General features: G+C 38.0%; 1 protein-coding gene across 3 annotated transcripts; it reads left to right on the forward strand.

Annotated features, from left to right (window-relative positions):
* The first annotated feature begins 1,128 nt into the window (after window positions 1-1,128).
* Window positions 1,129-25,608, forward strand: sonb (SON DNA and RNA binding protein b). Of its 3 annotated transcripts, XR_014626244.1 has the most exons (14): window positions 1,129-1,274; window positions 2,099-2,181; window positions 2,261-2,432; window positions 7,369-8,942; window positions 10,561-10,949; window positions 11,030-11,158; window positions 14,193-14,441; window positions 14,533-14,643; window positions 16,355-16,471; window positions 19,598-19,685; window positions 20,753-20,900; window positions 20,998-21,063; window positions 23,580-23,695; window positions 25,015-25,608. XR_014626244.1 is itself a non-coding variant. In XM_084399522.1 (13 exons), the coding sequence occupies exons 1-13, from the start codon at window positions 1,192-1,194 to the stop codon at window positions 25,171-25,173; spliced, it is 3,396 nt and encodes a 1,131-aa protein (XP_084255648.1). In that variant the 5' UTR covers window positions 1,129-1,191; the 3' UTR covers window positions 25,174-25,608. The 3 variants fall into 3 exon arrangements, 2 of the variants coding, with proteins under 2 accessions (XP_084255648.1, XP_084255649.1); XM_084399522.1 differs by lacking the exon at window positions 19,598-19,685; XM_084399523.1 differs by lacking the exons at window positions 20,753-20,900; window positions 20,998-21,063; window positions 23,580-23,695; window positions 25,015-25,608 and having other exon boundaries at window positions 19,598-20,026.
* The last annotated feature ends 265 nt before the right edge of the window (window positions 25,609-25,873 follow it).

The following is a 25,873-nucleotide window of genomic DNA, read 5'->3' on the forward strand; positions in this document are numbered from 1 at the left end:
CTTGCCTCATTTATACATGGTTCTATGAATATGCAAATGAGCCCCGCCTCCACTCACTCACTCACTCAGCTCAGAGATTTCAAAGCGTGTTTTTGAGACTGTCTTTGGTTCACTGCAGTTTTAAGGAGGAAATACTCAGCAATGGTGTCGACTTATGAATTTACACATGCTTTGTCTTAAAGCACATTAAAAACACCACATACACACATACACAACATTAAAAGCTGGATTTTCACCACAGGGGGACTTTTTTGTGGAAAAAAAACATGACTGTTGCTAATATGGTGTCAACTTTGCTGATCATCATCTCGATCATCAGCTTATCTTACCACTAATATAGGATCATGTAAATATCAATTCATACATACATACATCTGCATCTATGCTAATAATGAAGTGATAATAACATTATGATCAACAAAGCTGTCAACACACATTTTAATGTATCATATTTGCTGATTCAAAAGATGATCAGTACTTTGAAAAACCTGTCTACATGCCTTCTGTTATTTTTTGAGCAAAGTAAAAGCAGGTAAAAGGCAATTTTAAATACTTGTATATGTCCACCTTAAGCTCGTGGTTTTATACAAATCATGTTGAAATGTGAATATCAATATCAAATATGATCCATCAGGATTTTGAGTAAAGTTTATATCTTTTATCCCTCAATCATCATTGTTTTTTCAACGAATTATTGCTCGGTTTAGTGTTTCATGAGCTCTTTATAATTTTTACTGCATCATTCTATATGAGCCATAAAGGCCTGATGTATCAATATGATTCAAAACTTTTTAGATTTTGTCTAAACAACAAACCGTTCCATTACTATATATATGTATATGTATATATGTGTGTGTGTGTATATATATATATATATATATGACTATTATTACAGGGTTAACTTAATCGACTGGCGACTAACGTAACGTCAAAACTGGGGAAACTTGGTAACTTACTACACATTTAAGTTACACAAAAATAATTTGGTCATCATGGTAACTTTCGGTGATTACTGAAGCGATTATTATAAATTATATTATTATATTATTAAATATTTTTGTTATTAGCCGTTTAACTAATGGTTTTGACACTTTGAATTTGCCGCTTTCGCGTCGCTGTGGTGACCGGAGGAAGAAGCAGTTTGATGCGGCATTCTGGGATACTGGCGGACTCAACAACGCTTCTACTGTGATGGCGACCAATATCGAGCAGATTTTCAGGGATTTTGTAATGAACAAGATTAAAGAAATCGAGGATGAAACTCAAGAAATCAGGTAAAATGTTCGATCTTTTACTCGTGACTTACGGTATAGCGTGTTTCATTAAGAACGCGTTGATTTTTTTTTTGTAGCCGACTAGCTCAACATTAAGTTACATTAGCTGTTATGATCACTGTGCGCAAACTCCACTGAGATAGTGTTTAAACATTTAATGATGGTGTTGAAACTGAATTGTGTACTCTCACTGTTTGTTGCTTTCTGTGTTAGCTAACGTTACATAGCGAGGATCATGTTGTTGAAATAGCGTTGAAATTACAAGTTATTCCAGTGAAACGTTACACGAGAGACGTTTTGTGTAACGTTATCTAATGTTGTAAATTGTTCACCGGTTCAGGCATCGTGAGGTAACGTTAAACCTTTACAATAAATGTTACCATGGTTAGCTTTCACCATAATTGCTTCATATACATGTGTGACATTTTAAAATGCTAACATAATTGTTGATTCAGTGGTAACCCAGTTGCTGGGTAGTTGCCAATCACTGACAGAATTGTTATGCAATACAATGTTTGTTTTTTAATCTGAAAAACACAAAAACGTCTTTTTTTGACAGTTATTTCCCTCTTTATCATGAAGCTGCTTTGAAACAATTTGTAAAGCACTATATAAATACTAATATGAATGGATTTGTCTAGTTCTATGGTCTGGACACAATCACTTTACTGGAGTTTTACTCTTTGTATTCTTGAGAGTAAAAGATTGCTTCTGTTATTAATAATTCTGTTTAATTGTACGTGATAGGAATTTCACGACTTCATCTACATCTGCGTCGTGTTTTAAATGAGTAATAAAATGTTTTTTATTTTTTTTCCATTCAGTGTTACAGATGAGCCACAGTCTGAACCTGTGACGGAGATGAGAGAAGATGGACTAAAGGAAGAACAAATGAACACACCAACAGGTTAGCTGTCAATGCCGTCTATGTTTTTGTATTTTATGACGTATATTCTGTCACTAATCGGTCTTTGCTGTCACTGCAGATAAAGTCGCACATACTGACCTCCAAGATAACCATGCTAAAGAGGACACCAGCACTAAACACAGGAAAAGTAAAAAGCACAAAAAACACAAAAGCAAAAAGAAGAGAAAGAAACGCAAAGAAGGAAAAGACAGCAGCTCAGAGACAGAGTCCGACAAAGAGACACAAGAAAGGTGAGACACTTACAAAAGACAAATAATGTTAATTAGTCACCCTTGTGTTTTATTAGTAGTTATATTTACAAAAATGTGACTAGATCTGTTTGTTTGCTTAATGTTTAGTGATTGACTTCAGAGTAGTATCTTTCTTCTTAACATTTGATTGGCTCCTTAACAATAAATGGTTTTATAAACTTTACGGATGTTCAAGTTAATCTCCATAGGTTCAATAGGCTAGTTGCACGTGGCCGCCATGTTGGATTTCCGAGCGGGTAGACACTTCCGGTTTCGAATTACGCCCGGTGCAGGGAGCCGAACATGATCTCTTATAGTTGTTTATAGAATCAATTATATCACTTAAAATACTACTAAGATCCATATTACTATCACACGAGCAAATGGCAATTAAATGCACGGATGCATAGTCTGATTAATGAATGAAATACAGCTGTTCACGAACAGAAGATTGTATTTGACCTTTTGCTGCATACACATACGGCATTGCCAATTATGCAACTGTAAATATAGAGTTACAACTACGATTAGAGTTGTTTGCATAAAATGCACCGTGCACATTCACACGCTTGCCCTGTGATAGGCTACAATTTATCTCCATAAATGCTATTTTCTCAATTCTGCGCATATATTTTCACTTACTTGCATCAATTGCTCGATCAATGTTATCATCACATATTTTACATTTACATTTTTTACTGTAGGCACCACAAACAATTTAATATAGCTAAGTTTGTGTATGTTTTACACGTAGTACAATACTGTATGTGCTGCTTATAAACACCAGACAGATGATGATTTATGAAGCAGATGGTCTTTACTCATCTCACGTGCACACAATAAATGCAGTAATAGAAAAGCACAGGTGAAATGCACTGACAATTATATGCATTTGGTCGGGTTGAAGTCATGCCTCCGGGTCTTCTGCATCCACTCATGCCCGTACCGCAGCGTCAGCGGGGAATGCATGAAAACTGACTTCTCTGTTGTAACGTGACGAAACGGTACATAACGACACACAACAATGAAGTGCTGAGTAGGGCTGCTCGATTATGGAAAAAATCGTAATCACGATTATGTAACACGATTATTTCACATGACTTTAGGAACGTGTTGCATTTATTAAAATCTGTCTCTCTAATGGCGCTTTTCCATTACCAGTACCAGCTCAACTCGGCTCGGCTCGGCTCGCTTTTCGCTCCGTTTTCCATTGCAGATAGTACCTCCACAATAGGCTTGTTTGAGATGCGCCGTGCCTCGCCTGAAATGTATGCGAGAGTAGGCGGCTGCAGTGAGAGGAGGAGTGAGAAAAGCGCAGGCAAGCCGGAAAGTTCTCTCTTCTCGCAGTACTGACACCTGTGAGATCAAAGATGGATACCGCGGGATTCACGCTCATACACAGTGTTGCTAATAAACTGGATGTAATTCAAGTTCTGTTGCTTTTATATGAAAGTAAATAAAATGAACAAGACACTCAAAGTACTTGTTATTTAATTCCATTCCATGTTTATCAATAATTTTTTCTTTAATACAGACATATGTGTTTTTATTATTATTATTTTTTTTTTTTATAAAAATTAAATTGCATTGGCTAACCCAAAGAGATCGCACTGTCAGATAGTTTGGGAGTATTCACACATAACATATACACATAAAACATGATATCAGAGTTGTTTTTGGATGGTTTTGTTTTTGTTTTTGCTGTTTTTTTTTTATTCAGGATACTTCGTCTGGCGCGTGCAATGATGACGCAGTGAATAGTGACGATTCTCTCTGACCAATCAGCAGTCTGCCATGTTTTCACGTCACATTTAGTATTGTCGCTCAGAACCTCGCCGGAGGTGGTACGAAAAAAAGTACCTGGAAGCAGGTACAGGTACAACTTTTACACAGTGGAAAACCAAACAGTCGAGTCGAGTCGAGCCAAGCCGAGCTGGTACTGTGTAGTGGAAAAGCGCCATAAATGGGTCGGACAAGGCAAGTGTCGAAACTACACTCTCGCGTTTAGGAGTCGGGACATGACGGAATTGTCACTTGCACAATCGGGCCAGTATTGCATCGTAACTAAAGTTGATCATTTTCACTTCTTTTTAAGTCTTATCAGTTTAAAGTCCCACTCCGATCATATTTTGAGCTATTTTTAAACATCAGGGTACCCGCGGGGTCTTAAAAGCATTGAAAAAGTCTTAAATTTGATAATCTCAAATTAAGGCCTTAAAAGCCTTGAATTTGGTATACAAAGTCTTGAATTTCGTTACAAAGGTCTTAATTTTTGTTTGCCTTGTCTATGATTAAATTCAAACCGTAACAAAATTAGCTGTTACTAATGTAGACTAATTAAAAATTAGTCGCGTAACGTTGAGTGCACCTCGCACTTCACGTCATAGAAGAACGCGCGAAAGCGCGCGCACCCGTTACGATGGTTACTAATCAGAGCTTTTCTGTTAAAAGAGCATGTTTTCTACCCGGTCTTTTCAGTAGTATCTGGCCATAACCATCCACGCGCGCTCTCTCTACATTGTTGAAGAAGCGCGGATGATCTGAAAACACAGACAAGCTGGAGTTCAGCGATCTTCATTTGAGAATATCTGTCACGAGCCGCTTGCGCTGTTTGTGCGACTAAATCTGCGATCAAAATGCAGGCTGATATACAGCAGTGTTTTTAATGTTGATCATTATGCGAGCAAGAATGCAATGTTTCCCAACTATCCACACGATTTCAAATGTGACATTGATTTTATACAACAGTAAAAAAAAAAAAAGTAAAAAAAAAGGGTAACATTAAGTGATGTACTAAATTTTAAACAGGCTTATTGCTCTATTTTGCAACAAAATCTGTGACAAAGACAATGAGTTACCGCCACCTACTGGCGATTTTAATATCATATTTTTATTAATATTAAACGTTTTTTAACATTGGATATTTATTGAACATTGTTTTATTTAAAGCATTATTTATTTTTAAAAGTATTATAAAGGTGAAAAATGAAATGGAAAAATCGATTAAATGGGGCAAATATTGTCCCTTAATGGAAAGATGTGACTGCAGTCGTGGAAGAGAGGGGGTACGGCACTCTAAAAAATTGGAGAACTAAGGAAAAGGGATATGTAGAATTGCACAAGTGCTACTGCTAAAGAGTGCAATGTCAATAAAGCCTGTTAGCTTAATTTTAATTTCTCATAAGCTTAATCGAATTGGCCTAGAGAGAATAATTATGACATTTTCTGTCTAAAGACTACATATAAAATAGTTACCAAAATTAAAGTAACTGCAGTTTGACTAAAAGTAATGACTAAACGTTGACAAAAAATGCAAACACATTTCGTCAACTAAAACTATGAAAGGCAGAATGACTCAAATGTGACTAAGACCAATAAGCATTTTCGTCTGAAGATGAAGAGTAAGACTAAATCAAAAATGGCTGCCAAAATTAACATTGGGCTACACACGTGCACGCTACAACGCTGCTGCGTATGTATTAAATATGACTGATAATTTAAATAAAATGTTTTATTTAATTGAAATAGTCTACTTGTACATAATTATTTTTTAGGGTTTAAAATGTATACAGATTTGACATTTTCCCCTCATACTTCTGTCAGAATTGGTACGAAGTTGGCATTGAATTTCGTTTGAAATGGTATTAAAAAGGTCTTAAAAAGCCTTGAATTTAAGTTGGAGGATCCTGGGGGTACCCTGAACATTCTCAGTGGTCTTTAAATTATGAATATGCCGTTTTTAGCCAAAATCACAAAACCTGTGCCGTTTTCTGGGACTTCGCTTCAGCAGAGCGGCAGTAGCTCATTAGCAATTCGCCTCTGCGTTGTGGGCGGAGCCGTTGGCACGGAGCAAACAGGCGGGATCGTTGAACTAGCTCCCGACAGAAAAAAAATAAACTTACCGGTAAAGACACAGGCTGTCCAGTTGATGGTGTCTTGATAGAAGGCACTGCATCCGGCTTCAAAAATAATTTACTGACGAAGCCCATTTTTTTCTCCTGCCAGTTGGTGAAACAGTCTTCTGTGAAGTGCTGACCGCAAACCGATGTGTGGTTTTTAACATTGCCGTGACCAAGGAACGTAATCCATTCATCTCTCACAGCAACATGTTTTGGTAAAGCATGAAAGCTAATACCAATATCTCTCCTCTTAGCATTGCAACCCGCTACCGCACATAGGTGTTGATCCGCCATCGTCTTCTCTACTCCTCAGAACCTGAGCGGGCGGGGCGGAGGGGAGTATGAGCTTGTGGCCCCGCCCAGTGGAGTTACTAGGTCACAACTCCAGTCTATTTTAGCCGGCATTTTAGCGTCTGCTACTGATTCACAGCCATTTGAATGCAAAAATACTCAGAAATACAACTTTGAGCTTATTTTTCTCAAGATATGTCCTCTAACATCAGAAAAATGCCACAAGAACATGTTAACACCTAGAAAAACATGATTTTCATCGGAGTGGGTCTTTAAACATTCAAGCTGAGAGAGTTTATGGCTTCGGGAAGGGGTGGAAGTGCGCGTGGAAGACAAAATTACAGCGTTCTTTCAAAGCCGAACATGGCAAAATAATCGGTTTTACTCGATTGTACTATTTTGGTGATCGTTGGAAGCCAAAATCGAAATCGAAATTCAATTAATTGCACAGCCCTAGTGCTGAGGCTGTCACCCTCTGAAAGGCAAGTCGCCTCTCTTGAATCCTAAAGACACTCATTGTAAAAAATGATCTCTCTGGTAATGGAACTCGTCGCTGTTGTCTCCCGCTCTCGCTGTTGTCTCCCGCTCTCGCTGTCTCCCGCTCTCGCTGTCAGATCACCGGAAGTACTGGCCCACACACTCAAGGTCAAACGTCAACGGTCGCCATATTTGTGCACGGAGCGAATTATAACTTTGTTTCAACTTTGTGTTTTAAATTTTTTCCTATGTTTGTTTGTTGTCCAAAGTGGAAAGAAAAAGAAGAGAAAGAAGAAGAAAAAAAGCAAAGATGCAGACAAAGTAAAGAGGTCTCGCTCAAAGTCTGAAAGCTCTTCAGCATCTGGTTCTGAATCTGAGTCTGAATCAAAACCTTCTAATGAAAATACGAAGTCCTCATCCGCAGGTAAGATTTCAAAGTCTGAGCTCAAAGACACATCAGGTGTTTTGCCTGACATTATTCCCAAGATAGAGAACTCTGTCCACAAAAGCACTGACAACGAAAGGCCCAAAGATAAGAAAAGAAGTTCCAGCAGAACGTCTAAAAGTAAGGAGACTTCTAGAGCATCAAGATCACCCAGATGGAAATCAGGACACAGATCACGATCCCGGTCTTCGAAACGACAACGGCGATCAAAGTCAACCTCCCGCTCCAGAAATAGCTCCAAAAAGACTCATAAACAGAGAGAGAGAAGTAGATCAAGGTCAAAGAGACGCAACAATCGGTCCAGGTCTCATTCAGTCAGAAGAGGCAAACATTCAAGATCCAGGTCGCGCTCCAGGCGAACTAGATCCAGGTCTGTTGTGATCTCGAGGAAGAACAGAAAGTCTACGTCAAAATCTAGGTCACGAAGTAGATACCGTTCCAAGAGTACGTCTCAAAGTAGAACGAAACCTTCTAAATCAAGGTCCGTTTCTAGATCAAGGTCTGATCTGAAAGATGAACTGCAGAAAACCGAGTCGATTAAGAGTGATGCAGATCCGGCAGTGGACAGTAGTACAAGTTGTGCAATGGAAATGCAGAAAAATGTGTCTGAAAACACAACAGAGAATGGAAAAAGTCCAACAATGGCTGTGAACTCTGACACCAAGTCGTTTGACGTTGCGTCGATCAGCTCGAGTTCTGGTTTCAACACATTCGGCGTCACTGGATCTTGGCGACCAGTTCCCTTCTTGGCAGAGACATCTGTGACCAAGTCTTCCCAAAAGTGCATTACACCTGAGGTGCCTTTGGAAGTGACCAATGTATCTGAAGAACCGTCAACCGTTACGCCAAAAGATTCAGAGTTCGCTGCCAACCCTGAGACGACAGAAACCAACGCAAATCCAATAACCGCCGTGGAGACTTCAATCGAGAGGAGCTCAACCTCGCCATCCAAGTCTCCCAGTCAAGACACGTCCTCGAGATCCAAAGTAGCTGCGCGATCCAGATCAAAGTCGTCCTCGAGAAAGATAAAATCCAAGTCTCGATCGCCCTCGGCAAAAAAATCGCACAAGTCCAGAACGAGGAGCAAACGTTCGAAGTCGAGGTCGCCCAAAAAGAGGAAGTCGAGATCTCGTTCACAAGGTCGTAGGAGGAAGTCTCGAACTCCTGACAGAAGCAGGCGATCTAAATCAAGAAAGAGGTCTCGCTCGCATTCGAGGAGGAGATCCCGATCCGGTTCACGCTGGAGGAGAGGAGGCTTCGGGAGCCGATCGCTAAATCAGCGGGACAGATGGAAGCGAGAACCCAGTCGTTCCCCGGTCCTCATCCTCCGCAAGAAGAGCTCGACTTCCAGACCTCGACGGAGCACCAGCAAGACGCCTCCACGTCTTACAGAACTTGGTATGAAGAAACTTCTAAATTAGGTCAATTTTTGGGAATAATAAAAAAAAAAAGTAATGTCTTGTACACCGTGTCCTAACTGCACGCGACGACACGAAACGCGCTAAAAGGTTATTTTCCATGTTAATCAGAGTGTTTGTCCTAACCAGCCGCGACACGCGACGACTCTATTTTAGAAACGGTTTCTATTTTTCTGCGACGTCGCGCTGGAACAACAAACACAAAGTGTGGCGATGATAATCTCAGGTGCTGTTTATGTGCTTTATTTAATGTTAAAAGCGTGTAATGCGACTCTGAATATCATTTAGTGCTCCAGCTTTGAAGCTGTAAAAGCAACAATGGATAATTCACCTCAGATCTTGAAATTAAACAAATGAAAACAAGAACGTTCAAACTGTGAACAAACAAGTGTATTCTTTGACAAAGATTGTTTTAGTAACTCAGTGGCCTATGTGTTTTTAATAATGTTTAAATGGTGTAATATTTGTGAATTTGATTATGTAGCTACTTATCCATGTTCTTGCGAGTGCCGTCAGGATTACTCTCTGGTGCCGTGCACTAGCCACGAGACTCCGCCCACACGCTGTTCTGATTGGCTGACTCCGCCCACACGCTGTTCTGATTGGCTGTGGGTTTTGATTGATTTTTTTTACGCATCTCGCAGTCGCGTCGCGTCTAGTGTGGACAGACAAATTATCTGTCGCTGGAATCTTTTCGCATCGCGTCTGGTTAGGACACGGTGTTGTGCTCACCAATTCTGTACGTCAAATATGATCAAATATATGATGAAAACTGTCAGTAAAGATGATGTTACAAAACATATATCTTTCAAATAAATGCTGTTCTTTTAAAAAATAAAAGAATCCTGAAAAAAATGTATCATGGTTTCCACAAAAATCGAAAAATAAATTTCCATTTATATTAATTGAACATTATTAATAATTGATAATAACGGAGCGCACATCAAATCAGCGTATTGATGTCTAAAGGATCATGCAATGATGCTGAAAATTCAGCTTTGATCACAGGAATAAATTACAGTATACTATATATTCACATTGAAAACGGTGTTTCAAATTGTAATAATATTTTCAAATTTTTCACTATTTTGATCAAATAAATGCATCCTTGGTGAGCATAAGAGTAGTGGTACCTCTTTCAGTAACTTTAAAATATTGTAATTATTCCAAACTCTTGACCAGTAGTGTAAATTGCATTTGTCGGTAACACTTTATTTTACAGTGTCATTGTTACATATGTTACATGTAGTTACTATAGTAATAACTATAAATTATGCATAATTACATGCAACTAACCCTCATCCTAATCCTAATACTAACTCTATAGTAAGTGCATGTAGTTACTTAATATTACTCAATACTTAAATGTCTAATTACACTGTAACAACGACACCTTAAAATAAAGTGTAAGCCACTTTATTGTTACATGTAACAGTAAATTATGCATAATTACATGCAACTAACCCTAATCCTACCCTATCACTATAGTAAGTACATGTAGTTAATTATTATTACTCAGTACTTAAATATATAATTACACTGTAACAATAAAGTGTAAGCCATTTGTCTTCTCTTATTGTTGTTTTTCCCATTCCCAGATAAGGAGCAGTTGCTGGAAATAGCTAAGGCTAACGCTGCCGCTATGTGTGCCAAGGCAGGCGTGCCGATCCCGGACAGTCTCAGGCCCAGAGCTATTCTCCAGCTACCCATGTCATCCTCAAATTCCACATCCTTGTCCTTAACCGTGCCAGTAATGTCAAACATGACTATGAATGCTGCTATGGCTAGCATGACTGCCGCCACCATGACCGCTGCTTTGTCTAGCATGGGTGCCTTGGCTTCATTCACACAAAATTCATTCGCCCCATTACCCACAATCGTCAACAAGCCACCGTCTTCAGCCACGCCTAATCTTGCCAGTATTGAAGAAGCCAAAAAGAAAGTGACAAAGCAGGCGAACACCTTCAGCATTAAAGAGCTCACCGAGGTAAGGGTTGTTGTGCGTGTGCTTGCAGGTTTGGTGTTTCTTGGTCTGCGTTGAGTCCAACAGTTTTTTTAATCCTTCAGAGATGCAAGAAGATCGCCGAGAGCAAGGAAGAGATGGCCATCGCAAAACCACACGTGTCAGACGATGAAGAGGATGAGAAGTTTGGAGCTTCGCTGAAGGAGAATAAGGGCATTGCGTTCAGTCTCGGTGTAAGTCTCTCACTTTTTTAATAACTTTAGCTGGACAATAACTTTATTCTAGAGCTGCTGTAAAGCCAAAACAATCTCTGTTACTGTAATTTCCTATTATCACTGTAAAGCTGCTTTGAAACAATCTATATTGTTAAAAGCGCTATATAAAATGAAGATGACTTGACTTTCGCGTAGGGCTGGACGATTTTGGAAAATAATCTAATTGCGAATTATTTATTTATTTATTTATTTTTGAACCAATATTGCGATTGCAATTTAATATGCGATTTTTTTTTTTTTTTTTTTAAGCTCTTTATCTTTTCTATTATTCAACAAAAACAAGCAATAAATCATTGTAAAATAGGGAAGGGAATCTTTAGGCACCTCGTGAGCCGATACAATTTTTTTCTTTAATTGATCTTATTAATAAAACTTAAAATATTTAATTACATAATTATAAGTAGGCCTACTTATAATAATTACACATTAAAAAACTAAATTAATACAATTACATGTTAATAATTTTAACAAATATAGCTTCAAAACAAATAACAAAGAGGGAAAAAAATATTACAAGCAATAAACAAAGAGTGCTTTCAGTATTTAAGAGTAGGCTGAACGTTTTCATCTCTTTTGAAATTATAAGATGTGGTTTGTCCTGTCTGTTTAATAACTGACTGTGTCACATTAATTTTGCGTCATAAAAGCATTTTGAGATGTAAGTACATTTAACCACGTAGACGGAGTCGCTCACAGCCGCATGCTCAAACGCTCTTCGCAAAGCGCACGTGAGTATTTGAAATTGAAAGCAGCTTCTGTCTGTGATTTTCATATTTTTAATATATAAGCCAACTGCATTCCAAGACATATGATGCCTTCGTAGAACATTTGTAAGTAAAATACCGGCGGGCGAGACCGTGCACTACAACAGTAACATCACGCAGACCGCGCGTATCTCATATCTTGTGCAATGATGAAGCCCGCGAATGTCCTTGTGATTCGCTTAAACTTTTCTGAACTTTATTAAAGATTATTTCTCGTAAGGTTCGAGTGGTGTCGTGTGTGTGTGTGTGTGTGTGTGTGAGACAGAGGAATTAGAAGCAAGCAGAATACGGTTGTCTATAAAGCACACGCGTCATCACGTATCTGTGTTTAAAACTAAGCTCAGACATAAATCTGAAATTATCTTAATATACAGATACAGTATATAATATAATGATACAGAATCGTTGGAGAGAATCTATAACACAATATCACATAAATTAAACGTAAACTGTTATTTCCTGTAGCCAGGTCTATATGTGTCGCGTGCCAAGTTGATGCTTCATCTGCAGTACAGACTGGTTTACTCTCGCGTGTCACGTGACCAGACTATAATCGCAGCATTGCGGTTAAAAAAATCGCATTTTATCATATCGCGATATTATCGCAAATGCAATTAATCGTTCAGCCCTACTTTCGCATCACTGTTACTTTTGTTCATACTTGAGGTTAGCGGTTTGTTTAATTCATTAACTCATAGTATTACACTTCGGACCATATTACACCATTTTGTTTAATTCATTAACTCATAGTATTACACTTCGGACCATATTACACCATTTTGGGCCCTATCTTACACCCGGCGCAATGCAGCGTCAAGCGCGACGCAAGTATTTTTTGCTAGTTTCAGCCCGACGCAGTTATCATTTTCACGTCCTGCTCCACGTTGTTTAAATAGCAAATGCATTTGCACCCATGGGTGTGCTGGCCTGAGAACGAGGTGTGCTCTGGCGCATTGTTGGCGTGTTGCTATTTTGAGGCAACAGAAATAGACTGAGCCGTTGACCAACTGAACCCTGGTCTAATGTCAATGGCGCAATATTATTATTTTTTGTTATTTAAAGAGCACGTTAGTAATGTGCGTCTATAGGCGGGTCCACAACGCACGTACACTCTGCTTATTACACACACAGGGACGCACAGCAGCACACAAACATGCCAAATATTAAATATAAAAGGATTACAATGTAAAAGATTATTATTGTGTACATAAAGATATGGTGTATCCGGCTTGTCCCGTAGATGATCTGCTAGCGCACTTTAACCTCGCGCACGAGCAGATCCGTTTGCGCTCTGGAGACGCTTCGGTCTTTCCACTATCAAATTCCGTCATGTAAATAGCAAATCTACCATGGCACGAGCGCAACTGGCATTTAAAGGGAATGGGAGATGAGACTCTGATTGGTTTAACGCACGTAAATCCCAAAACACACCCATTACTCATTAAGAGAATAGGGACAACCCTTTTAGACCATGCGCCGGGAGCACCGACCATTTTTCCCGTCGTTAAACTAGCAAAAGTGGATTCGGACGTCCTAGGTGCACTTGCGCCCTGCGCTTTAGACCATGCGCTTAGATCGTTAAAATAGGGCCCTGTATCTTGAATTATGAGGCTTGTTGAGATGGGCTTTTATTTTTCCTTCTCTGTTTATTGGTATTGTTTGATATTGGATATTTAACATGCATGTTGTTTTACATTTATATTATCTTTGCACTCACCTAACACTCACCTTAATTAATTTAATAACACTAAATGCAATCGATTAAAAAATGCATTTAGGCAAAATTATATAGAATTTTAATATTAGCCATTAAACATGAATTGTACCTCAGTTATGCAGGTTGTTGAGGTAGGCTTTCATTTTTTTACGATTGTTTTAAAATGTATAAGTATAGTTTGATAATGGATATTTAATTTAGCATTTTTTTACTTTTAAATGACCTCCATCTAACCTCCATAAAAACACGAATAATTTGATAACACTGTTAAATGTAATCTTTAGCGATTCCCAAAACAGAAGTTTTTCATCATGCATGTTATAATAAACATTGATTTTTTTTTTTTTTGTGTGTTTTATTTTTTGTTTATCAAGACCAGAAATTTTATATCAGCCATTTATCAGTTTTTTTTGTCCATACCATGAAATGAATGTCTTATCGTTTTAGGCAGGATTTTAATATCACCGTCTTCATCTCTGCTTCACAGTAACGGTGTTCTCTTCTCTTTCAGATCACCTCAGTAAAGCCAGGCGTCCGAACCGAAGCGGCCTTTGCTAAGGAGTTCCCGGTGTCCTCCGGCTCCCAGCATAGGAAGAAAGAGGCTGATGGTGCTTATGGGGAATGGGTGCCAGTCGAAAAGAAAGCAGAAAAGCCTCCCGTGTCTGTTCCTGCGTCTGTTTCTGCTTCTGTTTCTGCTTCTTCTGAGACTAAGGAAGCCAGCAAGGAAAATGATAGTGTCTTTCCTGAAGCACCTTCTCAAGTCAGTGTTCACCTTCTGAAATGCATCAAATTGATCCCATATAAGCCTCGTCTTCAGCTAGTCTCTATAAGCTCTTGTCTTTCGTTTCTAGCCCGTGGACATCACGCTAGCCGTCAGTGAGAGAGCGGTCGCGCAGAAGAGGCTGGCGGAAAACCCTTTCGACATCAATGCCATGTGTATGCTCAACCGGGCTCAGGAGCAAGTACGTTTTGAGTTTGAGAGCCTGCATGGTCCATAAATCACAGAAAGTGTCCTGTATGTTTTGGCTAATTTGATCTTACTTTCAGCTACTAGTATAAGTGTAGCAGTGTTGTTACTGTGAACTAAAACTATTCAAATCCATTTTAAATGTGCCTTTGCAACTAAACAAGTTCAAGTACTAAAATTACTAAAACTAAAATAATAGATAAAAGCAAGAAATGCAAAAAGGGCAAAAGTAAATTCAGTATCCCGGAGCTCTTTGGGTGTAGGGAATCTGATTTGTATGTTTTATTGGATTTATGATATTTTTGACTTGTGGATTTTGATGCATATATTCCAATTTATTTATTTATGATCATGTATTTGTAATTAATTGTTTTTTTGTTGTTGTTTTTTTATATATATTTTGCTTGTTTTAGTCATGTTTTTGGTGAGAGATATTTTCTTTGTAATATTTGAGCTTTCTCTTTTCTGTTTGTCCTGTGCCACATGACCAGGTGATTGTCATGTGACTGACTGATTGCTAATGAAGACTCATTAGCCGCAACGCGTTGATGTGCCGTTGCTCGTCACCTGTTTTTAAAATACCTAAGCCATAATGAATAAAGGCTTTTTAGATTTTTCTAAAAACAATTTACTCGAGTGCCTTGGATTGTTTTGTTTTTTTATGAACCTAAAATAATAGGGGGAAAAAAACCGAATAAAAATGTCAAAAATCTCAACAAAATTGCTTAAATTAAAATGAAAACAGAAAATATAATATTAAAGTAGTGGGAAAAAGTGATGTTCGGACGGAATGTTCATTTTTAAAGACCCTACAAGTTTGATTAAACAAATTTTTTTTTTTTATATTTTTAATCTTGGTTATGGTATTTATCTGATCAAATTATTTAGCAAAAGAGGCAAGCTATAGGTTTTATTTTACTGTGCAAAAAAATGCATAGAAGCTGACATGAAAAAGCAAACACTGACTAAAGCATAAGTTAGTAATTCATTATTAATATTTGGTTGGTTCTCTCTTGTTTTTGCATGTGTTCATAATTTCTTTGTATGACAGTCTGGACAAAAATGATGTTGCACACAATTTGGGATGTTTCATTACGTTATTATCACAAATAAAACAATTAACTACGCAATATGCTTACAAAATCTTTAGCACATTTGTGAAGATGTCAACTTAAAATCTGCTTAAAACCCGTTTTCGGTACATGAAATATAAATATTAGATGATAACCTTGAGTGAAAATTGGAAATGTGCCTTTGCAACTAAATAAGCTGAAGTTGAAATACCAAATTTTACTGAAACTAGATAAGAAATAACTTGAAGCTACGTTTATATAAATAAAATTAATAAAAACAAATGACAAAAGCACAACAAAATGACTAAAACTAAAAGTAAAACAGAAATTGTAAAAAAATAAAATTCAAAATATGAATAAATACTATATAAATAGTATATAAATAATTCTAAAAAGTAACACTAGAGTGCATTGTTAAACACTGCAGCAATTTTGTCAGAACCATCATGTTATTTTGTTTAGTTTTCTGTTCAGAATGGTGTGAAAATCTCTATTTGAAGCAAAAAAAAATTGTGACTCTCAGTTCATCCAGAGTCGTGCAGCTCTAATACATTCGGTATTAGCCTAGGTTTGAGACTTAATTCCCCATACTTCATGATTGTATTGCTGACGTCTGGTAATGAACTCTCGCAGGTTGATGCATGGGCCCAGTCCAACACGATCCCCGGCCTCTTCACAGGCTCCACAGGCGCTCAAGTGCTCTCGTCTGACGAGCTCTCGAACAGCGGCCCACAAGCCTGGATTAAGAAGGTAAAGCCCTGAGTCAACGCCACCACTCTTACAATGATTCTGGACATATATTGTGCTTGATGGTTTGTGTTTTGCATCATATATGTGTGTTAAAATTCCCAAGAATCATGAAAGACGGTGTATTGCAGTCAGATTGCTTAGTTTAGATTTCCACTGTTCTGACATACGCTCACATTGCACACGAAGGGTAAAATAGATCCTGAAATCCTCTCAAAACATCCTCTTTTATAAAGCATATAAGAATTGTCATCTGTGATCACTTTGCCGATTGGTGTACCCAACTGAGTTGTTAATCCGACCGCAGTCCAGTCACTCGCACAATGATAGTTCACACCGGCCGCTTTTTAATTAATAAGTATTGATCTTTGAGCTTAGCATGACGTCAATGTATCCTGGGAAACGATCTTGCCAAAAGACAGCTCAGAGCTGTGTGTTTACTGACGTCAGCTGAATGAGAGACAAAGAGCGTCTTTTCTTTTCAAGGGGACCTATTATGCCCTTTTTCAATGTCTTGATTTTGTTTTTTCATGCTTGAATGTTCAAAAAAAATAAAATGTTCACACATTCTCCATTGTTGCGGCTCCTCTCTTCCCAGTCTGTCAGTGACGCTCTGTTTACTTCCTGTCTCTATGAAGCCCCTCCTTCTGAAAAGCACACTGTGCTCTGATTGGTCGGCTGGAGCAGTGTGTCGTGATTGGTCGAGCGCTTCGAGTGTGTTTGGGAAATGTCCCGCCCCTTTCCATAACCGCCAGTTTAACACACCACTAACTAACTCAACCAGGCCCCGCCCCTTTATTCTGCGCATTAATTATTTAAATGAGGAATATTGTGACGTGTTCGTTCCCGGAAGAAACTCAAGACTACAATGGAGGCGTTTCAGGAGTTCAGAAACACTGACACTGATATAGAGAATAAGCTCAAACAGCTAAACACAGATGATAAAAGCATAATAGGTCCTCTTTAAGTGCAAATGTTTGACTTGATCACAATCCTTTGAGGGAAACGAGGCTCTCTTGATTAAACGACCCCAGCGCAGAAGCAGTCGGACGGGTACACCACTTGTGCAGGTCATGCAGATGTTTTATATGTGAAATTCTGTCGTAGCAGATGCATTGATGGATGGGCAGCACGCCTCACTTTACTCCTCTAAAAAGTGTCTTTTGAGAGAGGGGAGGAAAGGAAGATGATGTGAAGTAAGTCTCTCCGCCCCTCCTCTGAATGACCTGGAAGCTTCCAGTGAATAGAGAAATATGCAGCAGGATCCGACTCTCAAATCTGATTGGATGAGCCACGTCAGAAAATTATGCACACGATTCTGTATAATTACAACCTCCAGTTAGATTAATAAACTACAGTAGTCAACATTTAAAGTGGGTCAAAACTTTTCTTCAAAGTTATACATGAATTTTGAACAATACCCGTTCTTGTCTTAGAACAACTTGTTTTGATCCACTTCAAATGTTGACGACTGTATATTTATCTACACTACTGTTCAGAAATGTGGGGTTGGTAAGATCTTTCTCATATTCACCAAGGCTGCATTTATTTGATCAAAAATACAGTAAAATTGTGTAATATTCTCGCAGTTTAAAATAGACGTTTTCTATGTGATTATGTTGTAACGTGTAGTTTATATCATGTGATCAAAGCTGAATTTTCAGCATCATTACTCCCAGTCTTCAGTGTCACATGATCCTTCAGAAAGCATTCTGATTCGCTGATTTTGCTGTTCAAATAACATTTCTGATTATTATCAATGTATATTTTTGTGGAAACCGTGACACATTTTATTTCAGGATCCTGATAAAAAAGTCAAAAAGTACAGCATTAATTTGAAATGTAATGTACTTTACTGTAACTTTTGCACAGTTTAATGCATCCTTGCTGAATAAAAGTATGAATTTCCTTAAAAAAATAAATAAAAAAAATCTTACTGACATCAAATTTTGAACATTAGTTTAAATATTCAGTGATTATTGGTGTCTTTTATCATATTGATGTTCCTGTCACTTTATTAAAGCAATAAATCTTTTGAAGTCGTATGTTACAGTTACTCTAAGAGGTTTTAGGCACTCCTAAAAACCCCTTGGTCTTCTTATTATTATTAGTATTATTATTATTATTATTAATATTCAATTTACACAACACAAGCCTTTCAACCAAAACTGTGTGCATGTGTTTGTAATGAGTCTCGTTTTAGCTGAGAAGGCTCTGGATGCTGACTGATGTGCAATACAAACCTTTACATTTAAGATTTTATTTAGACTAAGCTAATTAAATGCTTTTAAAACACCACAGTCTCTGCACAGAGAGATCATAGGATTCACACAACCAAAACACGGCTCATTCATTCAGGGCAGTGTTACCAGAATGGCCAACTTTGCCTAGATACGATATACTCGATAATATACAGTCAAACCAAAAATTACTCAGATATCATTTTTGATATGTTTTTACTAGTGTGTGCAGGACACTATAGTTCATTTATGTAAGTGAGGAGAGAAAAGAAGAGTAAACTGTGACACATTATACCCAATAATTCCTCATACCAGTAACATTTGTGACACTTTGAGCTGATCATGTGTGTTTTCTTTAATTGCTAATGCTCTGTTTACACACAGACTGAACACAATGAAGCATTGCTTGGTGATTGGTTGAGCTAAACTGGTATTATCTAATTGTGTAGTTAAATTTAACAGCTGACAGATATTCAGCATAATTCATGTGTGAAACAGTCTAATATCAGCTTATTTGTTCTTGTCATATTTTACCACCATTTTCGAAACGGTCGCGAATAAACAGTGATAAAGTGAGAAAATGTCTGAATAAAGTTCGGTTTGACTGTATAAGCCCCGTGCGATATGTTTGGAGCTCACTCTTCACATAAGAGCGTGATTCAAATGATATCGAAGGTCGACGAACCCTGATTTATTTTTATTTTTTTTAGTCTAAAAAATGCCAGAGAGGAAGCGTCACAAGGGTCAATGTTTGGGATTTGGCATTGATTTGCCAGCGGGTACGAGGCTCTCAAGCTCATTGGTTGGGTTGGGACACGGATGGACGAGGGGTGGGGGCTCACAGTTTGACCTGTGAACTCTCACCCCTCTGTATGGACACTTGTTGCAGGGTCAGTCCTTGTAGCTGCCTCTTTGCCATGGTCAGAGTCAGGCCCGTTGTGTTCACGTCAGATGCTCGGCCGATGATGGGGGCCTAGGTACGTACGTCCTCCAGCACCCTTCCTTCTATTCATGTGGATTTGTGTGTGAACTGATGCTTTTCTGCCATGTGCTCCTGTTTGTTTCCACTGAACCGACTCAAAGCCTGAGTTCTGTTCAGGACAGGGATTGATGCTTCGCCTGTTGAAGGCTTGCACAGTAAATTAAGTTATGTGTTACTTAAGATATACACTACTGGTCAAAAGGTTTGGATTTATTTAGATTTTTTTTTTAGTGTCTCTTATGCGCACCATGGATGCATTTACTTGGTCAAACAAAACTCATATTGTGAAATATTATTTTTTTATGTGAATATATATATATATAGAAAACTAATTTATTCCTGTGATCAAAGCTGAATTTCCAGCATCATTACTCCAGTCTTCAGTGTCACATGATCCTTCAGAAATCATTCTAATATGATGATTTGATGCTCAAGAAACATTTATGATTATGATGTTGAAAACGGTTTCATATTTTTCTTCAGGATTCTTTGATTAAAAGAAAGTTTGATTAAAATGCATTTTGATGCGCAAACTTTTGGAAGGTGGTTTATCACGTTTTCCGCATAACTGTTTTCAACATTGATAATAATCATAAATGTTTCATCATATTTCAATGATTTCTGAAGGATCATGTGACACTGAAGACTGGAGTAATGATGCTGAAAATTCAGCTTTGATCACAGGAATAAATTAGTTTTCTATATATATATATATATTCACATAGAAAACCACAGTTTTAAATTGAAATCATTTTGTACAATCAAATTTGATCAAATAAATGCAGCCCTGGTGATGTTTATATGTATATTTATACTTGTTTAGTCTGCTGCAGGTGAGAAATAAAGGACTTTACATTTAAACAATTTACCTATTCTATATTATAACAACTTGAAGTGTTAAAATAGAAATTGACAAGGCTGTTATATCTAAGTGTTCACAGCTCCGGTTGAAGTCATGTGACGTGCCTCCTGAACGAGCGACTCTCTCACTGCTGGCCGTTTCTCTCCGTTTGCCTCTCTTTCTTTCTTTCTTTCTGTCTGAATCTGTCCCGTTGCATTCAGGACCAGTTCCTGCGGGCGGCGCCGGTCTCGGGCGGGATGGGCGAGTTATTGATGAGGAAGATGGGATGGCGTTCAGGGGAGGGTTTGGGGAAGCACAGGGAAGGCACAGTGGAGCCCATCATTATCGACTTCAAAACGGACCGCAAGGGTGAGAGAAACGACCCGTGAGGAAAACAGATCGGGTGATGATGTCATCATCACTGAGGTCATAGTCGTGACGTCATGTGCTGCTTCTGTTCACTCAGGGCTTGTAGCAGAAGGAGAGAAAACACAGAAATCTGGCAACATTGTGGTGATGAAGGATCTTCTAGGTGAGTGACATGTGACATTATTTACCCAACATGGTTTACGTTACTAGGTGATCGTTAAAGCGGTGGTATAATGCCCTTTTCACAAGATGTAAAATAAGTCTCTGATGTCGCCAGAGTGTGTGTGTGAAGTTTTAGCTCAAAATACCCCACAGATATTTTTACATAGCATGTTAAAATTGAGGGTGAGCAAAAACGCACCGTTTTTGTGTGTGTCCCTTTAAATGCAAATGAGCTGCTGCTCCTGGCACAGGGGGCGGAGCTTCAAGAGCTCATGTCCTTTTACCTCACACACACATGCACTGGAAATTTCAAACACTTTTAGCCTTTTATGTTCAAACCGGATTCAGACAATGATGGAGAGACTCAAGAAGAAGTGACAACATGTAGAAGCAACAGGACATTTCTGAATGGTTAGTTGATGAATTTATGAAGCTGATGTGTAGTTATCTTCTAGTCATTGATTAGCATATTCTGTCATGATAATCTATAAATCTAGTTCCTGGGGGCGGGGTTTATGTAAATTCTAGGGTTGGTGATGTCACTAACCCGGGAGGAATGTGGTGTAGTCTCTACCAGCCGTTTGTTGTAGTCCTTAAAAAAAAATTTCTTTAAAAGCAAATATCTCCCTTTGCTCTGAACTTTGAGCGTCGTAACTTTGCAGATGTTGTTTATGCTCAAACAGCAACATTACACACTAACTAAAGTTAGAAAAGTGAAATCATAATCAACCACCCCTTTAAATATACAATGTGCTCTATCGTATTTGATAGGCTTCTGTCGCATGCCTTCTGTCGTCTGATAGTTCATACTTGTTTAACAAGCAAAAGTCTTTTAGTGTAATTCTACAAGCGTCCTCATGTGTCTTTAAATCTGCACTGATGTATATCAAGTAAACACAAGCATAACTTTGATACTGATAGTAATGTTTCAAGATGAACACTTGCTGAACTGAAGCTACAAAACATGCGCATCAGATACGATCATAAGACTTTTGAGGCATGTGTTCATCTCTCAATCATCATTGTATTGCATTGCATTATGTTTTAAAACTACAGAGCTTTGATCATCAAACTAAGCATTTAAATATCATCTTACTAAGACATAATATTGGCAGATACTGATATTTATATGCTTTTTATGTTAGTATCTGCTATACTGTTATTAAAGGGATACTCCACTTTTTTGGGAAATTAGGGTTAGGCGCTGCGTCATATCATTACGCCTGCTGCACTCATGGTACGGCAGCAAAGTTTCTTGATTATTACGCAGGAAGGAGAGTATAGTTCCTAGCCATATCAGCCTAGAAAATCACAACTTTACATTTTCCGTCGGTCTTAGTATACGATGTAACTACAGAAGAGTCAAGTTTTAAATAGGAAAAATATCGAAACTCTTTGGTCATTTTTTTTGAGAGAGATGCTAATGGTCCTGTCCGATTCAATGATCTATGCTAAGCTATGCTAAAAGTGGTACCGCCAGACCCGGAGATCGGCTGAATGGATTCGAAAACCGGTAAAACTCAACTGTTTAACTCTGGGGGAGCTGTAAAATGAGCCTATTTCCCAAAAAAAAGTGGAGTATCCCTTTAAGATCTAATTGATTTACATTACAAGCATCAGAATTTCATCTCACTTTTTGTCCATATGAATATCAGCATCTGCACCAAATGCCATATTTTTCTAAACATGCATAGATACAAGTCCTTGAAAGTGCTTGCTTAACTTTTTGCAAGAAGTTTTCTGGAAAATAAAATCCATATTATTCCCTCCGCTCCGCTTATGTGTTATTTTGCCAACACTTCGTGGCCTACGCATACTAGCTTGCTTGATTTACGTTAGTTATACGCATTTACGCGTAACGTTAAAGGGGTAGTTCACTTTAAAATGAAAGTTAGCCCATGATTTACTCCCCCTCAAGCCGTCCTAGCCTTTATATGGGGAGCTATACAGTGGGTTACAGGACATTACAAGTTTTCATTTTTTTAACACCTCCAGATGGCACTTTTCTCACTTCAAAAAATTAATTTTAAAGGCCTCCACTCTATTTTAATGTGAAATATTGCATATATATATATTTTAAAAAAAATTCTAATGGAAAAAATAGCTCATAAATTTTTTATAAATATTGCATAGTATCATAAAACCCTTTCAAAATTCAAAATAATAATCCAAAAATATTATTGAACAAAAATATATTACATTGGTTTTCCTGAAAAAAAAAAAAAGAAGTTACATTTCAAGGCTTCAGTCACTAAGAATATGTGTGACCCCTAAATGAAGAGGACCAGAGGGTTAGGTTCTTGAATTTGATGGTATTGGACCTGGAAAGTCCTGGTCTGAGGCGTGGGAACCCTGTTATATGAGCCATGAAAGCCTGATGTATCAAAAATATGATGCTCAACATAAAACACGTACATTTTCTGACTAGTATTTCAAAAGCCAGGCTTTTACGAGTCAGAGATTGGTTGATAAAATGTGCAACCCGACCCCAAATGTAAAGTCTCTCTGGTCTGTTAGGGAAGCATCCGGTGTCTGCGCTGATGGAGATGTGCAATAAGAAGAAGTGGCCACAGCCGGAGTTTGTGATGGTGCACCACAGCGGACCCGACCACCGCAAGAACTTCCTCTTCAAGGTCAGTGCTTCGTTTAGTTACGCCAACTTTCTCAAATATGATGTAAAACAAAAACCACTAAAAATAAAACCAGTATTTTCCAGAAGTATTTAGAAGTTGTGTCCTAAATGATGCACTCATGCACTATGTAACTTTTCCATGACAAGGCCCCCCCCAATGCCTCTAGGTTCTGGCCAGCTTCAGTGTTATTGAACCCATCGACAATACTACCACAAATGTGGAAATAAATAAATAAAACATCTAGGTGAGAACATCAGATTATGTTGATGGTGTTTGATACCAGCCAATCAGAAAGATTATAGAGATGCACAGTTTCATTTTTTTGCCACACACAAATATTTATTTTCTATATATTTTTGTGTATAAAACACCATATACTTTTACCCAAACTGAATAACAAAAAAACAAGTTTAAATGGGTACATTTTCTATACATATTTTTGAGTCGTTTTCTTTTCTGACATAGCCTACTCCAGTTCCTGTTGAAACACGCGAGACTCATGCAAATGATGTGCATTTTAGGCACTTTTTGTGTGAAATCATATTTATTTTGTCCATCAAAAGTGTGCTTTCACTTTAATTGAGCGTGAGCAGCGTAGCAAAAATAGACTCGGCTAAAGTATAATGTTCAGATAGGCTATGCAACAAATTATTATAATGATATTTCATAACAATACTCATAATAATATAAATATTTTTACGTATTTAATTTTTTTTTTTTTTTTTTTTTAACTTGCTGCGGCCCCCCTGTGTATGATGTAGTGTATGAATGTTATGAGGTTATTTTGTCGTCCGACGTCGGTCTGGAAGCCCCTCCCCCTCCGTTACATAAGGACAGCAGTCGAGTGCTTTTATTAATGTTTATTAAGTGCATCATCCGGGTATTTAAAACACGTAAAATTCCCAAAAGATAAAGTACAAGCACACTCCTTGCACTGTTTACTACAGAGCAGCATAGAGTAGTGCACACGCATGTGAATCGGGATGCACGATACTGGAAACAAACTTTGACATTGCTGTATTTTGTTTATTTTGACTTTTTACTCTGAAGACTTTTTTTTTTTTGAGTGCCTTTTAGGGCTGAATGATTTGGGAAAGACTGGTTGTTTGTTCACACTTTGGTTTACTCTATACAAGAACCAACTCAGACTTCATAATAAGTAATGAAAGGATTTTTATTAAAATCACTTGTTTTTGATCCGTTCAATATTTTTGTTTATAATATATATTTTTTTAAATAGTAGTTATAATAATAATCATTTTAATTATAAAAGTGATATATAAAATAAATGTTCACCGGGTGTGTTTCTGTGCCGTCAGGTGGTGGTGAACGGGAGTGATTATCAGCCTCAGACTGCCAGTCCCAACAAGAAACACGCCAAGGCGATGGCGGCCACAGTGGCTCTTCAGGCGATGGGAGAAGTGGCCGGAGACGGGGTTCACACCGGACCCGTGTTCACAGCCGCCACCAACATGTGACGCCACATCGCCTATATTTCATTTCACACGCTGTCCGTTAGAGCAATATCATCTCGGACGGCATTATCTGTGTTACGCATTTTTGTAATTTTGTACGTTTCTTCAGCCACATCCCCCTGTGACGGCCTTTGCACGCCAATGAAATGAGAAGCATGTTCACGGGTAATCTTGAGTACATGGTTCACCAAGTTAGAGGTTTTGTAATAATGCGTTTGACCATTGTTTTAGACTGTTATTGTTTCTGTTAAGTCTGCTCTAATGCATGCTTAAAAACTCTTTTATCTTCATAAACAAGTTTTTTTTTTTTGTCTTTGCTTTACATTTTTTACCAGCCCCAGTCCATTGCATCTTCTTCTTCTTATGGAAGGCTTGTGTTCTGTTGCTGCCGTAGAACATGTTTTTTGTGATGCAACGGAATAAACGGAAAATCTTGTCACTGGAAAATCTTGTCACTCTTTATTAGGTCAGTTTCACATCATTTACTGTTGCGAGATTAGAGATTATCAGTGTGGACATTTGCTTCAAGAAGGTTGAGTTTCTACATACAAAAAATGCATAAAACTCTCAAATTCAGCATTAGAAACACATCAACATGCAAACGGCAATCAAACCAAAAAAAAGAAAACCTGCATGTGCACGAGTTTACGTTTTTACAACATCCTGCACTGCGGATCTCATCTGGACCCGTCTGTGACTTATA

Source organism: Rutilus rutilus (genome assembly GCF_951802725.1).
Source record: "Rutilus rutilus genome assembly, chromosome: 2".
In the NCBI taxonomy this organism is placed as follows: domain Eukaryota; kingdom Metazoa; phylum Chordata; class Actinopteri; order Cypriniformes; family Leuciscidae; genus Rutilus; species Rutilus rutilus.